We start from the raw sequence: 17162 nt of genomic DNA on the forward strand, positions 1-17162 counted from the left end.
GGCTGCTCAAGTCTGTTTCTCTGATGGATCTTCTCATTGAGTCTCTTAAGGAACTCAAAACTGATCTTCCTCAGCCTTTCTCATTGTTCCCTGTTGAGTGGAGTCTGCTGTCATCCTACTGCCTTTCCATGGCATCCGGATATGAAAGACCTGATTTCTGAGCACTATTAGAATCAGGAGGGTTCCCTTAGAGTGGCAAATGCAATGTCCAAGCTATATCCTGTGGACCAGGAATTCCGGCATATATTTGCTATGTCTAAAGTAGACTCTGTAGTGCTCAGCTGCCCAAGTCATCCGGATATGAAAGACCTGATTTCTGAGCACTGTTAGAACCAGGAGGGTTCCCTTAGATTGGCAAATGCAATGTCCAAGCTATATCCTGTGGACCAGGAGTTCCAGCATATATTTGCTATGTCTAAAGTAGACTCTGTAGTGCTCAGGTGCCCAAGTGCACATCCTTTCCCAGTGCTTAAGGATCTACAAGATCTCGGACTGGACATGTTGCTCAAGAAGCAGTTTGATGCCTTGTCTCTGGCTGTGTGGGATGCTGCAGCAGCCTCCTTTGTGGTTCGAGTGTGCCATTCTAAATTGCATGACCCAAGCAGTACGCATTCAAATTCCCCTTCCCAGCTGTTGCTGGTGGGAGTGGTCTATGTGGCTGATGCTTTGTATGATCTGCTATGGGTAGTGGGCAAAGTCTCAGTTTATTCTGTGTCTGCTCGCAGAATCCTGTGGATCAGACATTGGGCTGGGGATTCCACCACTAAGGCCACTCTAAGCATGCTTCCTTTCAGGGGCAATATGCTGTTTGGCTAGGTGTTGGATGATCTGGATAGTGTCCCGAATCGCCACCCAAAGTCGCTTCTGGACAGCAGGCCTAGGACCTCTAAAGAGCAAGCCTGGGGGCCATTTGTGCCTTTTCTCCTCTGGGTCCTCGTCCCAGAAATCCTTTCAGAGACCACAGCAGATTCTCTGGGACTAGAAAATCCCAGGGTTCCACCTCCAGCCCAGGGGGTCAGTCTAAGTTGCAATGACACCAGGCCTCCAGCCTTCCCAGGCAAGATCAGAGGCAAGCTGCAGGACTTCTGGCAGCTTGGGATGCTATCACAACCAACCAAGTCATCAGGGATAGATACAAGTTAGAATTTGCCTTACCTCCCCCCCTCTCTGCCTGGTTCATGAATTTGCCCAGCCCAGGTCCAGGCGACTGTCCAAAGGTTGCTGGACATTCAGGCGATTGAGTGGGTTTCAGCTGCAGATGTGGGCTTTGGCAGATACTCCATATACTTCATTGTGCTCAAGAAAGGCTCAGAGGATTGGATGCCTATCCTGGACCTCAAAATACATCAGTGTGGCTCTCAAAGTACCTCATTTTCATATGGAGACTCTCCAGTTGGTCATTACTTCAGTGTAGCTGGGGGAGTTCTGGTGGTGCTGGACTTCATGGAGGCGTATCTCCACAAGCTGATATTTCCAGATTACAGGTGCTTCCTGCGGTTTCATATCCTGGCACTGCTATCTGCAGCCTATTCAGTCCCTGGAGTATCTGGGTGTTCGATTTGACACGGAGAAAGGTTGGGTATTTTTTCCAGAGGCACACAGACTGAAACTTGGGAACCAAATTTCAGCTCTCCTAGCGCAGCAGTCTCCGTCATCCTGGGCTTATCTTCCGGTCCTGGGTTTGATGGTAGCCACGATAGAAGTGGTTCCTTGGGCAAGAGCGCATTTGTGCACCCTGCAGCACTATCTTCTCTCTTGCTGGTCTCTTCAGATAGACCTTCTATATGTTTGGCTGCCCTGGCCTACGGAGGCATGTCCTGGTGGCTTCTCCCTCAGTTGCTGTCCTTGGGGATCCCTGATCAATTCGTATACCACACTGACAATGGTGATAGCCTTCTTTGCTGGGGAGTGCATTTCAAGGATCGACCAGTGCAGGGATGATGATCCCCATTGCAGCGCCATTGGTCTAGCAATAGGTTGGAGCTCCGAGCCAACCGGTTGGTGCTGATTCAATTTCAGCCCTGACTGTTGAACAAGACAGGTCGGAGTGTTTTCCGACAATGAGACAGCAGTGGATTATGTTAACAAGCAATTAAGCAACTAGGAGTATTGGCCTCCAGAAGGAGGTGAAAGCTCTCTTCCGCTGGGCAGAGACTCATCTTCTGGCCATTACTGTGGCTCACGTCGCTTGAGTGCAAAACGTGCAGGCAGATTCTAGACCTGGGAGAGTGATCCCTCTTGCATCAGGCGTTTCAGAGCATCGTTGTCCTTTGGGTCAGCCCTACGTTCGATCTTATGGCGACAGCAAGCAACAAGAAAGCAGTGTGATTCTTCAGACGCAGATAAGAGCATGGAAGCACCGGGATTGATGCTCTAGTTCAACCTTGGCCAGTGGATGAACTCCTGTACTTGTTCCCTCCCTGGCCTGTGGTAGGAGGAGTCCTGAGAACAGTAGCCAGGCATCAGGGACGGTTTATTCTATTGACCCCGGACTGACCCTGATGCTCCTGGTATGTAGATCTAGTGCTTCTTTAGATCGGCTGCCCTCTGAGACTTCAACCATTCCTGAGACTCCTCACTCAAGGTTCGATCATCCTGCAAGATCTGGATCTGGACTGGACTCATTTGGAGCATTGGTCTTGACCTAGGGGCCGCCGCGTGAGCAGATTGCTCGGCAGGATGTACCACTGGTCTGATCCAGCAGCGGCAGTTCTTATGTTCTTATCACTTTTGTCTTGCAGCATGGCTCGAGCGCTTGGTTTTGAGCTGGAAGGGCTACTCGAACCTGGTTGTATGCACTCTTTTGAAAGCCAAGAAGCCTACCACTTTTGTGGCATATGCCAAGGCATGGGATACCTTCCAATGTTGGTGCTGCAAGGAGCACCTTGATCCTGCCACGGCTTTTGTGTCTGCTATTTTGTCCTTTATTCAAGAAAGTCTGGATATAGGGTAGGTGGTTTGCTCACTGAAGGTTCAAGTAGCTGGAGTTTCCTGTTTCAGGTCCCAGGATACCAGATGTTCTTTCTCTGTGCACCCAGATGTTGTCAGATTCTACAGGTTGCGGCCCCTGGTTTGCCAGCCCTGTCCATCCTTGAATCTGAATATCATGTTGAAAGGGCTCTCGTCAACTCCGTTTGTGTCCTTGCAGGATACCACCCTCATGGACCTGACTATCAAGACAGTGTTTCTGATTGCCATCATTTCTGTGAGGTGTGTCTCCGAACTGCAAGCATTGTCATGCAGGAACTCTTACCTGCATATCACAGAGGCTGGAGTCTCCTTGAGGACGGTTCCCTTTTTCTTGCTGAAGGTGGTGTCAGCATTTTACATTAAACAGGAAGTTCACCTTCCAGCTTTTCAGCCCTCGGAATCTAAAAAGGACAAAGTCTTGAAGATGCTGGATATCCGGAGGGCTATTTTGTGTTACCTGAAGGTTACAAATTACTTTCGTCTTTTAGACCACCTCTTCGTGTTGACGAAACCAGCTAAGGAGGAGGAGGCCTGCTTCCAAAGCTACCATTTCAAGATGGATCAGGTCAGCTATTTCGTCCTGCTGCATTGTCTGCAGTGTCCCTTTGCGCTTCGAACGTATTCGCCGAAAGGGATTGCCTCTTCCTGGGCTGAAGCCAGGACTATTCCACTGGATGAGATTTGTCAGGCAGCAACTTGTTCATCCCTTTACACTTTTCACAAAATTTTATACGATGAATGTAGCAGCTCAAAAGGATTCCTCCTTTGGAGCCTCAGTTTTGAGGGCAGGCTTATCTCTTCCATCCTGTATTTCTGGGACTCTAAAATATTTTCCCTCCTTCAAGCAAATTATGCAGGTGCTGGTTGAAGAGACCAAACTGGTGCGGGTTGAAATTGAATCATTAAATGCACAATTCATAGATGCCCGACATCGAATCGATGCCCTGGAGGAACAAATTGCCTCACTACAAAACAAACTCACCATTGTGGAAAAACACGATAAGCTGTTTATGCTACTTCAATGGGACCTGGAAGATCTATCGAACCGCAGTAGCAGGAACAATATACGGATCCTGGGACTACTGGAGACATCAGAAAGCTCAAACATCATTGCCTTTCTAACTGACTTCCTACCTAAAGCCCTTGGCCTGAAATTTGCATCTCCACTAGAAATTGATCTAGCGCATCGTGTTCCCTCCAAGCTTCCAGCGCACCAGACCACGGCAAGACCTATAGTCATGAAATTTCTTCGTTTCCAGCATGTGATTCAAATTATGACCACCGCTAAAGCTCATCCTCAACTTTTCTACCAGAGAAGAAAGTTCTATATTGTTCCTGATCTCACAAAATCCACTGCCCTCAAACGTAAGGATTTTTTTTCCTGCAGGCAAGAACTGAAAGATATCGGAGCTAAATATGGGCTCATGTATTCAACGAGGATGAAGGTAACGCATAATAATCGTACCACTTATGTAGATCCGACAGAATTTAAAATCTTCCTAGAATATTTGAGTGACTGAACTGCATCTGCTGGTCTTTACTATATCTCTGCGCCTCTTTGTAGCTGGGATGGCCTTAACACCATTATGTTAACATGGTATGGAGTTGCTCAATACTCCTAACGTCTCTCATTTGTTGTTACAGGAGCACCCACATACTGTTTAAATTGTGTGCGCATCTACATGCCCCTCACTGTGGGTATGAGCTGCGATGATTTCCACTGTTTATCTTCTTATTTTTTTCTCTCTTCTTTTTCTTAAGCTGGAATGGTCGGGTATGGGACATATTCTGTTCTCATTTATTGAATGCATACATGTCTATATCTTATCTCATTGAGCTTATTGCTTCTAATAATGGCTGATTTGCATGTAATCTCGTATAATGTTAATGAGCTTAATTATCCAATCAAAGGTAAGAAAATTGCAAATTATCTTACTGCCAAACATCCGGATGTAATTTACCTTCAGGAAACTCATCTTCCCTCTGCTGCTGCTCTCAAATTTGCCATTACAGGCTACTCTTCTCATCTGTTTTCCCTGGCTACTCATAATTAAAAAAAAATGGGGGTCTCTATTTTATTCTGAGCAAATTTACCTGTTATTATTCTGTCTAATAGAACAGACACAGAGGGGAGATGGTGCCTGGTTCATGTTGTGTTGCATTCAGCGGAGTATGTTTTCCTGAATATCTATGTCCCAGTATTGGACCACCCTGAATTATTTAGAGAACTTCAGACTACTCTCCTTGAATTTAGATCTGCCTCTCTAATCATAGGTGGAGATTTCAACCAAACCCAAGATTTGTTCTTGGATAGATCATCTACCTGCAAACCAACAAAATCCTAAACACACCAGGAATTGCATAACCTCATAGATAACTTTTCTTTGGTAGATCCATGGAAGATACTAAATCCAAAAGGTAAGGAATTCTCATACTTCTCTCCACCTCATAACACGTATACAAGAATAGATTACTTCCTCCTTTCTTCCCAGTTATTGCAGAGAGTGAATAACACTATTTTCCATCCAATTTCTCTCACAGACCATGCATCCATTTCTCTACATCTTAATATATCACCCCCACCCACTGGTACTCCTTCTTGGAGATTGAACAACCATCTATTGGTAGATGATGAATTATGGAGAAAATAAAAATTTTCACGATTGAATTTTTCACTCAATTCCACTGATCCTGAGATATGCCCCTCCTTAATTTGGGAAGCATACAAGGCTACCTTAAGAGGTGAACTGATTAAACTATTCGCTTGGAAGAAAAAAATTTATGATTCAAAAAGAAAAGGATTTAGAACAAAAGATTAAAATTTTGAAATTATCAACACATCAGAGTATACTCAAAATCCTTCCTCTATTATCACATCCTGAAACTTAAGTATGAATACAATTCTCTCATCTCTTACAAAGCTAGATGAGATATTTTTATTTATGCGTCCGGACACTACATAGGCGATAACATCATGGGCAAATCTCTTGCTAGGTATCTCAAAACAAAAAAAAAAAGAATATTTCCTCTATCCAGAACAATTCGGGACAGATCGTAACCACAAATGACTCAATTTCATCTCAATTTGAATCATTCTATACTAACTTGTATCAACCTGAACTTTCATCTTCAGAATTTGGCCATTCGTTCCTTCTTGGATAAAATTGATCACCCCCAGTTAGATGATTGCTCTAAAGCAGATTTGGATTCTCCTATATCCAGAACAATTTGGGACAGATCGTAACCACAAATGACTCAATTTCATCTCAATTTGAATCATTCTATACTAACTTGTATCAATCAGAACTTTCATCTTCAGAATTCGACCTTCGTTCCTTCTTGGATAAAATTGATCACCCCAGTTAGATGATCGCTCTAAAGCAGATTTGGATTCTCCTATAGCCAGAACAATTCGGGACAGATTGTAGCCACAAATGACTCAATTTCATCTCAGTTTGAATCATTCTATACCAGTAGTCTCAAACTCAAACCCTTTACAGGGCCACATTTTGGATTTGTAGGTACTTGGGAGGGCCGCAGAAAAAAATAGTTAATGTCTTATTAAAGAAATGACAATTTTGCATGAGGTAAAAATCTTTATAGTTTATAAATCTTTCCTTTTGGCTAAGTCTTAATAATAATATTGTAATTTATAGCTAAATAGACATATGATCAAGAAACTATTTTATTTTACTTTCGTGATTATGATAAACATATTGAGGGCCTCAAAATAGGACCTGGTGAGCCGCATGTGGCCCCCGGGCCACAAGTTTGAGACCACTGTTCTATACTAACTTGTATCAATCTGAACTTTCATTTTCAGAATTCGACCTTCGTTCCTTCTTGGATAAAATTGATCACCCCCAGTTAGATGATCGTGCTAAAGCAGATTTGGATTCTCCTATATCCATAACTGAAATTATATACACAATCTCCTCCTTATCCAAAAACAAAGCCCCAGGCCCCGATGGGATCACCAGTGAATTTTTCAAAACATTCAGCACCCTCTTAGCTCTACATCTATTACACTACTATAACTTGAGCTCCAGAAAAACAATTCAATTTTGTAGAAGCCACTATTGTAATTTTTCCGAAGCCTGACAGGGACCCAACTTTAGTTAAAAATTACAGACCTATATCCCTTCTCAATCTGGATTACAGCAGTTAAAATAATAGCTCATGCCAGAAAATATGACCATGTGGACTCCCTTGTTGATTTCATCCCACTGGTTACCTACTGAGCACAGAATTACATATAAACTTCTGCTAGTAACCTTTAAAACCCTTGAACAAACCCACTGGATTTTATTAATAGACTTATGATTCCATATTCACCTCAAAGAAGTCTCCGGTCAGTCTCCCAGAATTTACTTGTAATTCCATCTTTAAGACACATCAACACCTTTTGCGCTTATATTTTCTCGGTCAAGGCTCTGTCTTTATGGAATTCTATTCCCAACCATTTAAGAGAAGCTTCATCCTTAAAGTACTTCAAATCCAACTTAAAAGCATTTTTGTTTAAGGATGCCTTTGGGCTTTAACCATCCTTGTAAGGACGAGCTTTCCCTTTTTCCATTTTTCAAAGAATTTGATTCTTCTTTTTTAATTAAAGAATTTGTTTCCCTTACCTACTGTATTTTTTTTTTTTCTTGTTCTTTTCTTTCCTATCAATAATGTAGTTCTACCCTAATTCCTTTTGTTCCTGTTTTGTTTAGTAATTTTGTTTTGTCCTGTTATGAGTATGTTGATTTTATTGTATGCTTTTTAGCCTTGTTACTTATATAGTAATCACTTTTTAACACTCTGTAAACCGCTAAGAAGTTTTGAATTGGTGGTATAACAAATTTTTAATAAACTTGGACAACACTGTTGTGAAAATGAATTGTTACTATGGGAAATGCACAGAAACAGTATCTTTATCAAAATGGTTTTCACTACAGAAAACCAGATTCTGATAAAGAACTTGGTACTGCTAAAAAGTTAAAGCAGTTGACGATTGTTGAAAGAGTTCTAACAGAGGGGTTGGAACAAAAACAGCCTTGATGTGCTGCTATGCAAGATCTAAGCCATGAGCACTGTGGATCGTAAGCCAGGCAGCAGACGACCGCGCTCAATTCAAACACAAGAGCACATTGACGTTGTACGCAATCTTGTAATGAGCCAGGAGGACGCAATGCAAACACAGCGAACAACTCACCAAATAGCAAGAGAATCGGGAATAAGTCAGACAACTGTGGTTAAGATAATTTGATGATCTGAAATTAGTGTCTTAAAAAGCATCATGCCCAAGATTTAACTTTACACAACAAAGACATATGCCTGAAACGGTGCAAGCAGCTCTTGATCAAGTAGCTGGAGCACAGCATCAACTTCATCTGATTTACAGATGTAAAAGATATTTGCACTAGCTCCACCAATTTAAAACATGGAATGATCGCTTGTATATGCTTTCAACAACACTGACGCTTGAAGTTAATGCCAAATGTTTACTATGGATTTGCCCAACCTTCAGCCAGTCTGTCTTGGTCTCGGTCGCAATCTTGAAACTCTGATTCACAGATCTGTTCATCGATCCTGGGGTTAAGATTAACAATGCATACTACTTGGATGTCCTCTTTGACATAGAAGCTGTTGCTAGCGATCTGTCGCATGTCCGTAGACTACTTTATCTTCCAACAGGACTATGACATCACATGTCCATAGACTATTTTATCTTCCAACAGGACTATGCCCCAGCAGCACATCAGGCAAAGGACACTGTAGAGCTGCTACATCGGGAGACCCCAGACTTCATTGGCCTGTGAATTCACCAGATGAAAACCCAGTTGACTACTGGATCTGGGGGCTGATACAGGAACGCGTCTACCAGATAGCAGTATCTGACATCGAAGACCTTAAACAGAGCCTCATCTCTGTTTGGGCTGAGCTGAAGCAGAACATTGTTGACAAGTCCATAGATCAGTGGCGAATAAGGCTGAGGGTGTTCATTCATCAAAGGGAGTGCATTTCAAACATCTGCTCACTTGAAGCTTTACTTCTTGACTTTACATTTTTCTGCTAGATATGCCATAAAACTTTTTGATGTGTTTTTATTCAGTTCACAATTTATTTTCACAAGGTAGTGTTATGGTGCGGTGAGGAATATTTACAACATTTTACATTTGGTCCACAGTGTAGTAGAAATAATAATGGCAACTCCTTTTCCAGAAGTGTATGAATCTGAAACAAAAATCTCAAAATCTACCTGTTACCTAATTAGGATATTTATTTGCATACAATACATAACAGCTCTGTTACAGATTTCTTTATTAAACTATCCTTAAATGTTAATTAGAAAAAGATCTTTGTAACTAAGCCATTCAATCGAATAAAATAAGTTGGACACTAACTAGTATCATTAACTAAGGAATGGGTGGATTCTCCCTATCTCACATCTGGTATATTTTAGTGAGAAGTGAGATAAGGTTCCTGTGTCATAAAACACAGCTCTGCAATTAAACAGTCATTGAAGATTTATGACTTAGGCAAGTGAATGGAACTGCTCGTACATACCATCGCAAAAACATTTAAACTTTGTTTCTGATTACTTTAAGCTCTGTTTCACTCTTAAAGTAGTGGCTCGCAACCCAGTCCTGGAGGACCACCAGCCAGCTGTTTTTTTGGGTTAGCTCTAATAAATATGCATAAGAGATTTGCATATAATGGAGGTGACAGGCATGCAGATCTGCTCCTTGCATATTCATTAAGGCTATCCTGAAAACCTGACTGGCCAGTGGTCTTCTAGGATAGGGTTGGGAACCACTGCATTAAAGCTTTGGATTGCAAAAATCTCCATCTTTAGTGTGATAGCTATTTCTAATGCAACAATTCAGATGATAAAGAAAAAGTATTGCAAATGAACCAAGTGTTTCAACGTCAAATTCAGCAAGACAAATAATGATATCTAAAGGATATTTGTCAGAAAATTGAATTGGATCATGTAAACAGAAAAAACAGATTAGTGTATCAGAAGTATAGAATGACACGGGGAAAAAATTTGTCCCCGTCACATTCCCGCGACCACTGTACATGTCCCTGCCCCATCCCCGTGACCACTGTCCCCACCCCCGCCCCGTCCCCACATCATCCATACAAGTCTCAGTACTGCAATATTTAGCTTATTCCTTCCTTATAAATCAAAGTTCTGGCTGCTGAACTAGAGAGAGAGATGTTCAGCTGGCAGGGCTTTGTTTATAAATTTTTATCAACACAGCTAATATACTACTTGATCCTAAAGCAAAAGAAAAAAAATAAACATAATTTTTTTGTTCTACCTTTGTTGTCTGGTTTCTGCTTTCCTTATCTTCTCCTCATTCAATTCCTTCCATCCACTGTCTGCGTTCTCTCTACGTCTTCCATTTGCTCTGTTACTGTGCCTCTCCCTTGCATCTCTCCCTCCACCCCCCAATTGGTCTGGCACCCATCTTCTTCCCTCCGCTCCCCCCATAGTCTGGCATCTCTGTCGTCTTCCCTTCCAGTGTCTTCTCCCCACTCTCTGTTCCCCATTTCCCTTCAGCGTCTTTTTCCCATTTTCTCTTGCCCATTTCCTTCCAGTTTCTGTTCCTTTCCACCACCACCACCCTTCCTTCTCACTCCCCCTTCAGCGTCTGTTCATTTCCACCGCCCTTTAGCACCCCTCGCTCGGTCCAAACATCTCCCTCCCCCTTACCTTTGTGGCGCGTTTTTATTTATTTATTTATTTATTAATTTCAACATATAACACAAGAATCCTCTTGCTACGGAAAATCAGAGAGATAAATAAACAAGAATCAAAATATTTGTACATATTGCATAATACATAAAGAATAATAAAACATAAAATAATAAGCGAAAAAATGTTAAATTATACAATATCATCCAGTAATTATATATACTCTTCCTTAGACCATTGAAGCCACTCTTAAGAAGACAAGATAATAATAAAGATAAGGAGATCTCATAACAATGTTAATCAACTATAGGTAAAAGGCTTAACATGATTAATCCTGGCATAGTCTATCTAGCTGCTCTTTATTATTCGTGGCGCGTTTTACGTTAATGTGTAATTTGTTCAAGCCGCCAGAGCCTGCTTAAAGTCGCATGCGTCTGCGGGCGGAAGCTTCTTCTCTGACACAACTTCGGTAGGTAGGTAGGGACGGAAGGAGAGAGCCGTGCACGTTTCTTCCCTTAACTGCGGAGACAAGGACATTCACTGCTCCACGGGGCAGTGGATGGCCTTATCCCTGTATCCATAGTGAGCATTTTCCCCCCCACCATTTTGGCGGGTAACAGCCACCGTGCCATTCTCTAATCAGGAGATTAAGAGATTGTGGCAGAAATTCCAATCTCGATTGGGGATACTTAAAGATGCCAATGGAATGAAATTGAATGATCCAGAAAGCATTAAAAAGAGATGGAAATAATATACGGAAAACTATATAAAGGCAATGAGGATAACATTGGGGAAATTGAACAGGAAACTAACGCTGAAGAAGAACCAGATATTTTAGAAGGTCACCTGATATCGATGATATTCCAATTTAATTAATCAAAGGCTCAAAAGGTGCTATCATGACTCTTACTCAAACTGTGTCAACAGATCTGGAAGAAAAAAATATAGCCAACCGATTGGAGAAGATCATTGTTCATACCTATACCGAAGAAAGGTGACGCCAAGGAATGTAACAATTACAGAACTATTGTATTAATTCTACACGCCAGCAAAATATTGCTGAAAATAATACAACAAAGGCTGCAATCATATGTTGAGAGAGAACTACACGAAGTTCAGGATGGTTTCAGAAAAGGTTGAGGAACAAGAGACATTATTGCCAATGTTAGATGATATTGAAGACGAGCAAAGAATATCAAAAGCCCCTATACTTTTGCTTCATCGACTACTGGAAAGCTTTTGACTGTGTGGATCATGATAAACTATGGAGAACGCTAACACAAATGGGAATACCCAAACACATAACAGCTGATATGAAAATCAAGAAGCTGCAGTGAGAACAGAATATGGCAACATTGATTGGTGTCCAATAAAACGTGGCATCAGGCAAGGATGCATCTTGTTACCTTATCTATTCAACCTTTATGATGAAACCATCTTCAGAAAAACAAATTTGGAAGAAGAGAACATTGGTTTCAAAGTTGGTGGGTGAGATATAAACTTGTGCTATGCAGATTTCACCAGAAGCAAAGCTGACATGCTGTATCTATTGAGAAAAATCTAAGCCGAAAGTCACAACAGGGGATTATAACTGAACATAAACAAGACGACGATCATAAACATGGAAAATGATGAAGATTTCGAGCTTGAAGCGATAGACTAGAAGTTGTAAAGGATTTCAATCTCCTGGGCTCTTTTATAAACAAGGAAGCGATTAGCAGGGAAAAAATATTCTGCAGAATATCACTGGGTCACTCTTCAATGAACGCTCTTGATAAAGTATTCAAAGGCAAGGAAATAACACTCCAAACAAAGATTGGACTTATCCACACACTCATTTTCTCAGTGGTCAATTATGGATGCGAAAGCTGGACACTATGGAAACAAGACAGAAAAAAGATTGACTCATTTGAGGTTTAGCGCTGGAGAAGAATTTTATGCATGCCGTGGACTGCCAGAAGAACTAACTAATTGATTCTGGAAGAGATCAAACTGGCTATGTCACTCAAAGCCCAAATTATGAAGTTAAGACTGTCTTATTTTGGTCATGCTGTCAGAAAAGAAAGATCTTTGGAGAAGGACATTGCTTGGGAAGATCAAAGGAACAAGGTGAAGAGGGCAACCTGCAATCATATGGCTGGACTTATAAAAAACAACCATGGGGATGATCCTGGAGAACCTTCCTGAACTAGCACAAAAACAATCTCTTTTTAGATCTGTACCGTATTTTCACGCATATAACGCACGCGTTATACGCGTTTTTACCTACCGCGCATACCCCTCGCGCGTTATACGCGTGAGCGCGGTATACAAAAATTTTTTTACATAGTTCCCACCCCGCCCGACGCCCGATTCACCCCCCCCAGCAGGACCGCTCGCACCCCCACCCCGAACGACCGCTCGCACGCGCTCCCACCCGCACCCGCATCCACGATCGGAGCAAGAGGGAGCCCAAGCCCTCTTGCCCGGCCGACTCCCCAACTCCCCGACAATATCGGGCCAGGAGGGAGCCCAAACCCTCCTGGCCACGGCGACCCCCTACCCCCACCCCGCACTACATTACGGGCAGGAGGGATCCCAGGCCCTCCTGCCCTCGACGCAACCCCCCCCCCCTCCAACGACCGCCCCCCCCCAAGAACCTCCGACCGCCCCCCCAGCCGACCCGCGACCCCCCTGGCCGACCCCCACGACACCCCCACCCCCCTTCCCCATACCTTTGGTAGTTGGCCGGACAGACGGGAGCCAAACCCGCCTGTCCGGCAGGCAGCCAACGACGGAATGAGGCCGGATTGGCCCATCCGTCCCAAAGCTCCGCCTACAGGTGGGACCTAAGGCGCGTGGGCCAATCAGAATAGGCCCTGGAGCCTTAGGTCCCACCTGGGGGCGTGGCCTGAGGCACATGGGCCCAACCCGACCATGTGCCTTAGGCCGCGCCCCCAGGTGGGACCTAAGGCTCCAGGGCCTATTTTGATTGGCCCACGCGCCTTAGGCCCCACCAGTAGGCGGAGCTTTGGGACGGATGGGCCAATCCGGCCTCATTCCGTGTTGGCTGCCTGCCGGACAGGCGGGTTTGGCTCCCGTCTGTCCGGCCAACTACCAAAGGTATGGGGATGGGGGGTGGGGGGGTCGTGGGGGTCGGCCAGGGGGGTCGCGGGTCGGCTGGGGGGGCGGTCGGAGGTTCTTGGGGGGGGGCGGTCGTTGGAGGGAGGGGGGTTTGCGTCGAGGGCAGGAGGGCCTGGGATCCCTCCTGCCCGTAATGTAGTGCGGGGTGGGGGTAGGGGGTCGCCGTGGCCAGGAGGGTTTGAGCTCCCTTCTGGTCCGATATTGTCGGGGAGTCGGCGGTCCTTCGAGGTGGGGGTGCGAGTGGTCCTGCCGGGGGGGGATGTATCGGATGTCGGGGGGGGGCATCAGGCTTTCAGGATGGGGACAGACCTTCAAGGGGGACAGGCAGACCTTCAAGGGGGGACAGGACTTCAAGGGGGACAGGCAGACCGAAGGGAGTGAAAAAGCTATAAAATAAACCCACTAGCGTGTCAATGTGTTGAGAGGAAGAGGTGGTCTGGGAAATTCTGCTGAGAAAACTCCGGGTCCAGCGCACGGAGAGGCGGGGCAGTGCACGGAAAGTCAGGGAGGGTGAACGGATAGTCGGGACAGCGCACGAAGAGTCGGGGAGGGCGAAAGGAGAGTCAGGGCGGCCAGAGGAGAGTCGGGGCGGGCGAAAGGACTGTCGGGCTGCATGCGCGGTATACCCGTGAGCGCGGTATACAAAAGTTTTTGTACATAAAATCGTGGTTTCTGCGCGCTATACCCGTGTGCGCGTTTTACACGGGTGCGCGTTATCTGCGTGAAAATACGGTAATTCATCAAGTCTCTACAACAGGTCTGCACAACTCCGGTCCTCGAGGGCCGAATCCAGTTGGGTTTCCAGGATGTCCCCAGTGTATTTGCATAAGATCTATTTGCCTGCACTGCTTCCTTTGTATGCATATTTATCTCGTGCATATTCATTTGGGAAATCCTGAAAAGCTGGACTGACGAGGGCCGAAGTTGTGCAGGCCTGCTCTAGAACTCAAGCACAAGTCATTAGCACCTAACTAAGAAAAAGTCAGCATTTACATTCTTTCTTATTATATGCTGAAACCATCACCTGCTTAAAGTTCTAGACATTTAAACACACAGCACGCACTATATATTACTTCTTTCGCAAACAAACCCCTTACAAGCTCTTTCTGTACTATTTTCACTAAAGGTTTTGGCTGTTTCTCTACTCTGGAAATTCTCTTGTTTCTCTCTTTTTCTCTCTCATTCTCTTTAGTGTCGCTTAAATTTTATTCCACCTAGATAAAAATTCAATGGCCATTTGGACTGTAGTTTCTAAACTTATATCTGGGATTTGACTTGTGCCAGTTAAAGTTCTGGGATGTCTCTTATATCCCCCCCTCACAGAACTCTACCTGCTCTAAGATAATTTAAAAAAAAAATAAATAAATGAGGTTCTCCTACTTCAGATTGTTGGGACCTGTGGAAGATCCCGTGTGGATTAGAGGGAGTTAAACTGCCTGCATTCTCTACAAAATCTGGAAATAAATAGTCTGTGCTGTTTTAACAATTGTTAATTAATATATCGATATGAGAACATAGAAGTCTTAAAGATGGACAACGTATGTTCTATTTTCTGCTCAGGAACCAGCCCTTTATATAAGGAATTTGGCATCTTAAAAACAAAGGATCAAAGAATATTTTAAAGGATTCATTATTATAAGTGCATAGGTTAGTTTACTTCATACGGTTTTATATCTTTTGTGATAAGACTCCTTTAAAAAAAAATACATAAAAATTTATTTATGAATCACAGATACCTCATGGTCTTATACGATATACAAAAGATAAAACCAGCACATTAACTGTTGAATTTACAATCAAAACCATACAATAAATCATTTTCTGAATTTACTAAATAAATAACTTCTCATTAATCTTTAAAATGCATGTAAGAGAATGATAATGAAAATAAGTCAAATTATGGACTCCCATTTGGCCACTTGGTAGGAAAGTAAATTGGTTATACATATTTTATACTTGCATTCCTTTACTGGCAGAAATCCGAAATAAGTAATATTTTGCAATTTTGATAAATAAAATGAAAGAAGAGCATATAAGTAAGAAGGAACGAAACCAAACATGATCTTATAATAAACATATCCCTCGTACTCTGGCCTATATTGGGAGCCAAAGTAATTGGCAACAAAAACAAAACTGGAAAGATGATCAAATTTCTTCAGATTTAATATCAAATCCATTGCAGAATTTTGGATAATTTGTGACTTTTGGAAAATTTTATAGGAACCTGCTAAGTATATTACATATATTTCAGTAACATAGGATACTTAATAAAAGAGATTGCACCAATAGTTGAAACGGATAAGGTTCAAAATAAGAACAAATGGACCTTTAACTTCCATAGTGTTACAAATCCTTTTTGAACTACCGAATTTACTTATGATTTCATTAATATATTGCAATCTAATTGGACCCCTAAAATTTTTATTGTCTGAATAATGATGTAATTCTATTTAATTGTAACTTTTTTCATCTGTCTATTGCTTTTTGACATGTTTCCATTCAGCATCATAGTGGCTATTTTTTTGGCAATTTTATATATGTACAGATGGTCCATGTGTATTTTATTTTTTTGTTGCAGATATTTTATTTACCCCTAATAAAGGCATGCTGCTGAAACGTGGATCCATGTTGAGTCCCAAAACAAAAAGAAGTAGGGTAAAGAAGATGACTCCTTGCCAGGAGATGCATCTTCAAAATATATATATATTGAAGATTCATCTCCTGGCAAGGAGTCATCTTGTTTACCCTACTTCTTTTTGTTTTGGGACTTTTTCTATAGGGTTTGTTCTCTTTTTTGGGGGTTCTTCCTTAAAACCCTCTCACCTTACCTAGGAGTTGAATTCTTTTCTAGCTATTTTATGTTATTGAGGGTCCTACACTTGTGCATCGGGCGGGAAGGCACTTGTGCAGTGGGATTTCTACCAAAAACTTCTTAAAGTTATAGAGTGCTGGGTAGTGCCTGCACTGGGCTGTGTTGGGATGACATCACCCAGATGTAAGGATGTCTGTCCTTCTGTCCTCAGAGAATACCTGCTACAGGTAAGTAACTTCCCTATAGTGTTGTTGCTTGTTACATTTACTGTTTTAAGTAATGGAATAGAAATATACCACTGATTTTTTTCTTAGTATTTCTTGTGTATATTCTTTACATTTCTACTAACATAGAGTCCAACAAATTCAGTTACTGGGCCGAGATATGAAGGGACCTGCTCATGACAAACTGTGGAACCAACTAGAAGCTGAAATCCACCTGCATCGTCATAAAACAGTCATCCGAGCTTGTCGAGGTCGGAATGATCTGAAACGACCATTGCCAGCACCACCTGGACATGTATGTCAAATCTTAATTTTATGATGCTAACCACTATAGTTCCTCCTC

General features: G+C 42.8%; 1 protein-coding gene across 1 annotated transcript in view; it reads left to right on the plus strand.

Moving 5' to 3' along the window:
- Positions 1-17162, plus strand: part of GOPC (golgi associated PDZ and coiled-coil motif containing) — a 106387-nt gene that overhangs the window by 41826 nt on the left and 47399 nt on the right. The window contains exon 4 of the mRNA XM_033937608.1: positions 16949-17114. Within this exon, the coding sequence (XP_033793499.1) occupies positions 16949-17114 (166 nt within the window). The remainder of the gene's footprint in view (positions 1-16948; positions 17115-17162) is intronic.

The sequence above is a fragment of the Geotrypetes seraphini genome, chromosome 3 (genome assembly GCF_902459505.1).
Source record: "Geotrypetes seraphini chromosome 3, aGeoSer1.1, whole genome shotgun sequence".
In the NCBI taxonomy this organism is placed as follows: domain Eukaryota; kingdom Metazoa; phylum Chordata; class Amphibia; order Gymnophiona; family Dermophiidae; genus Geotrypetes; species Geotrypetes seraphini.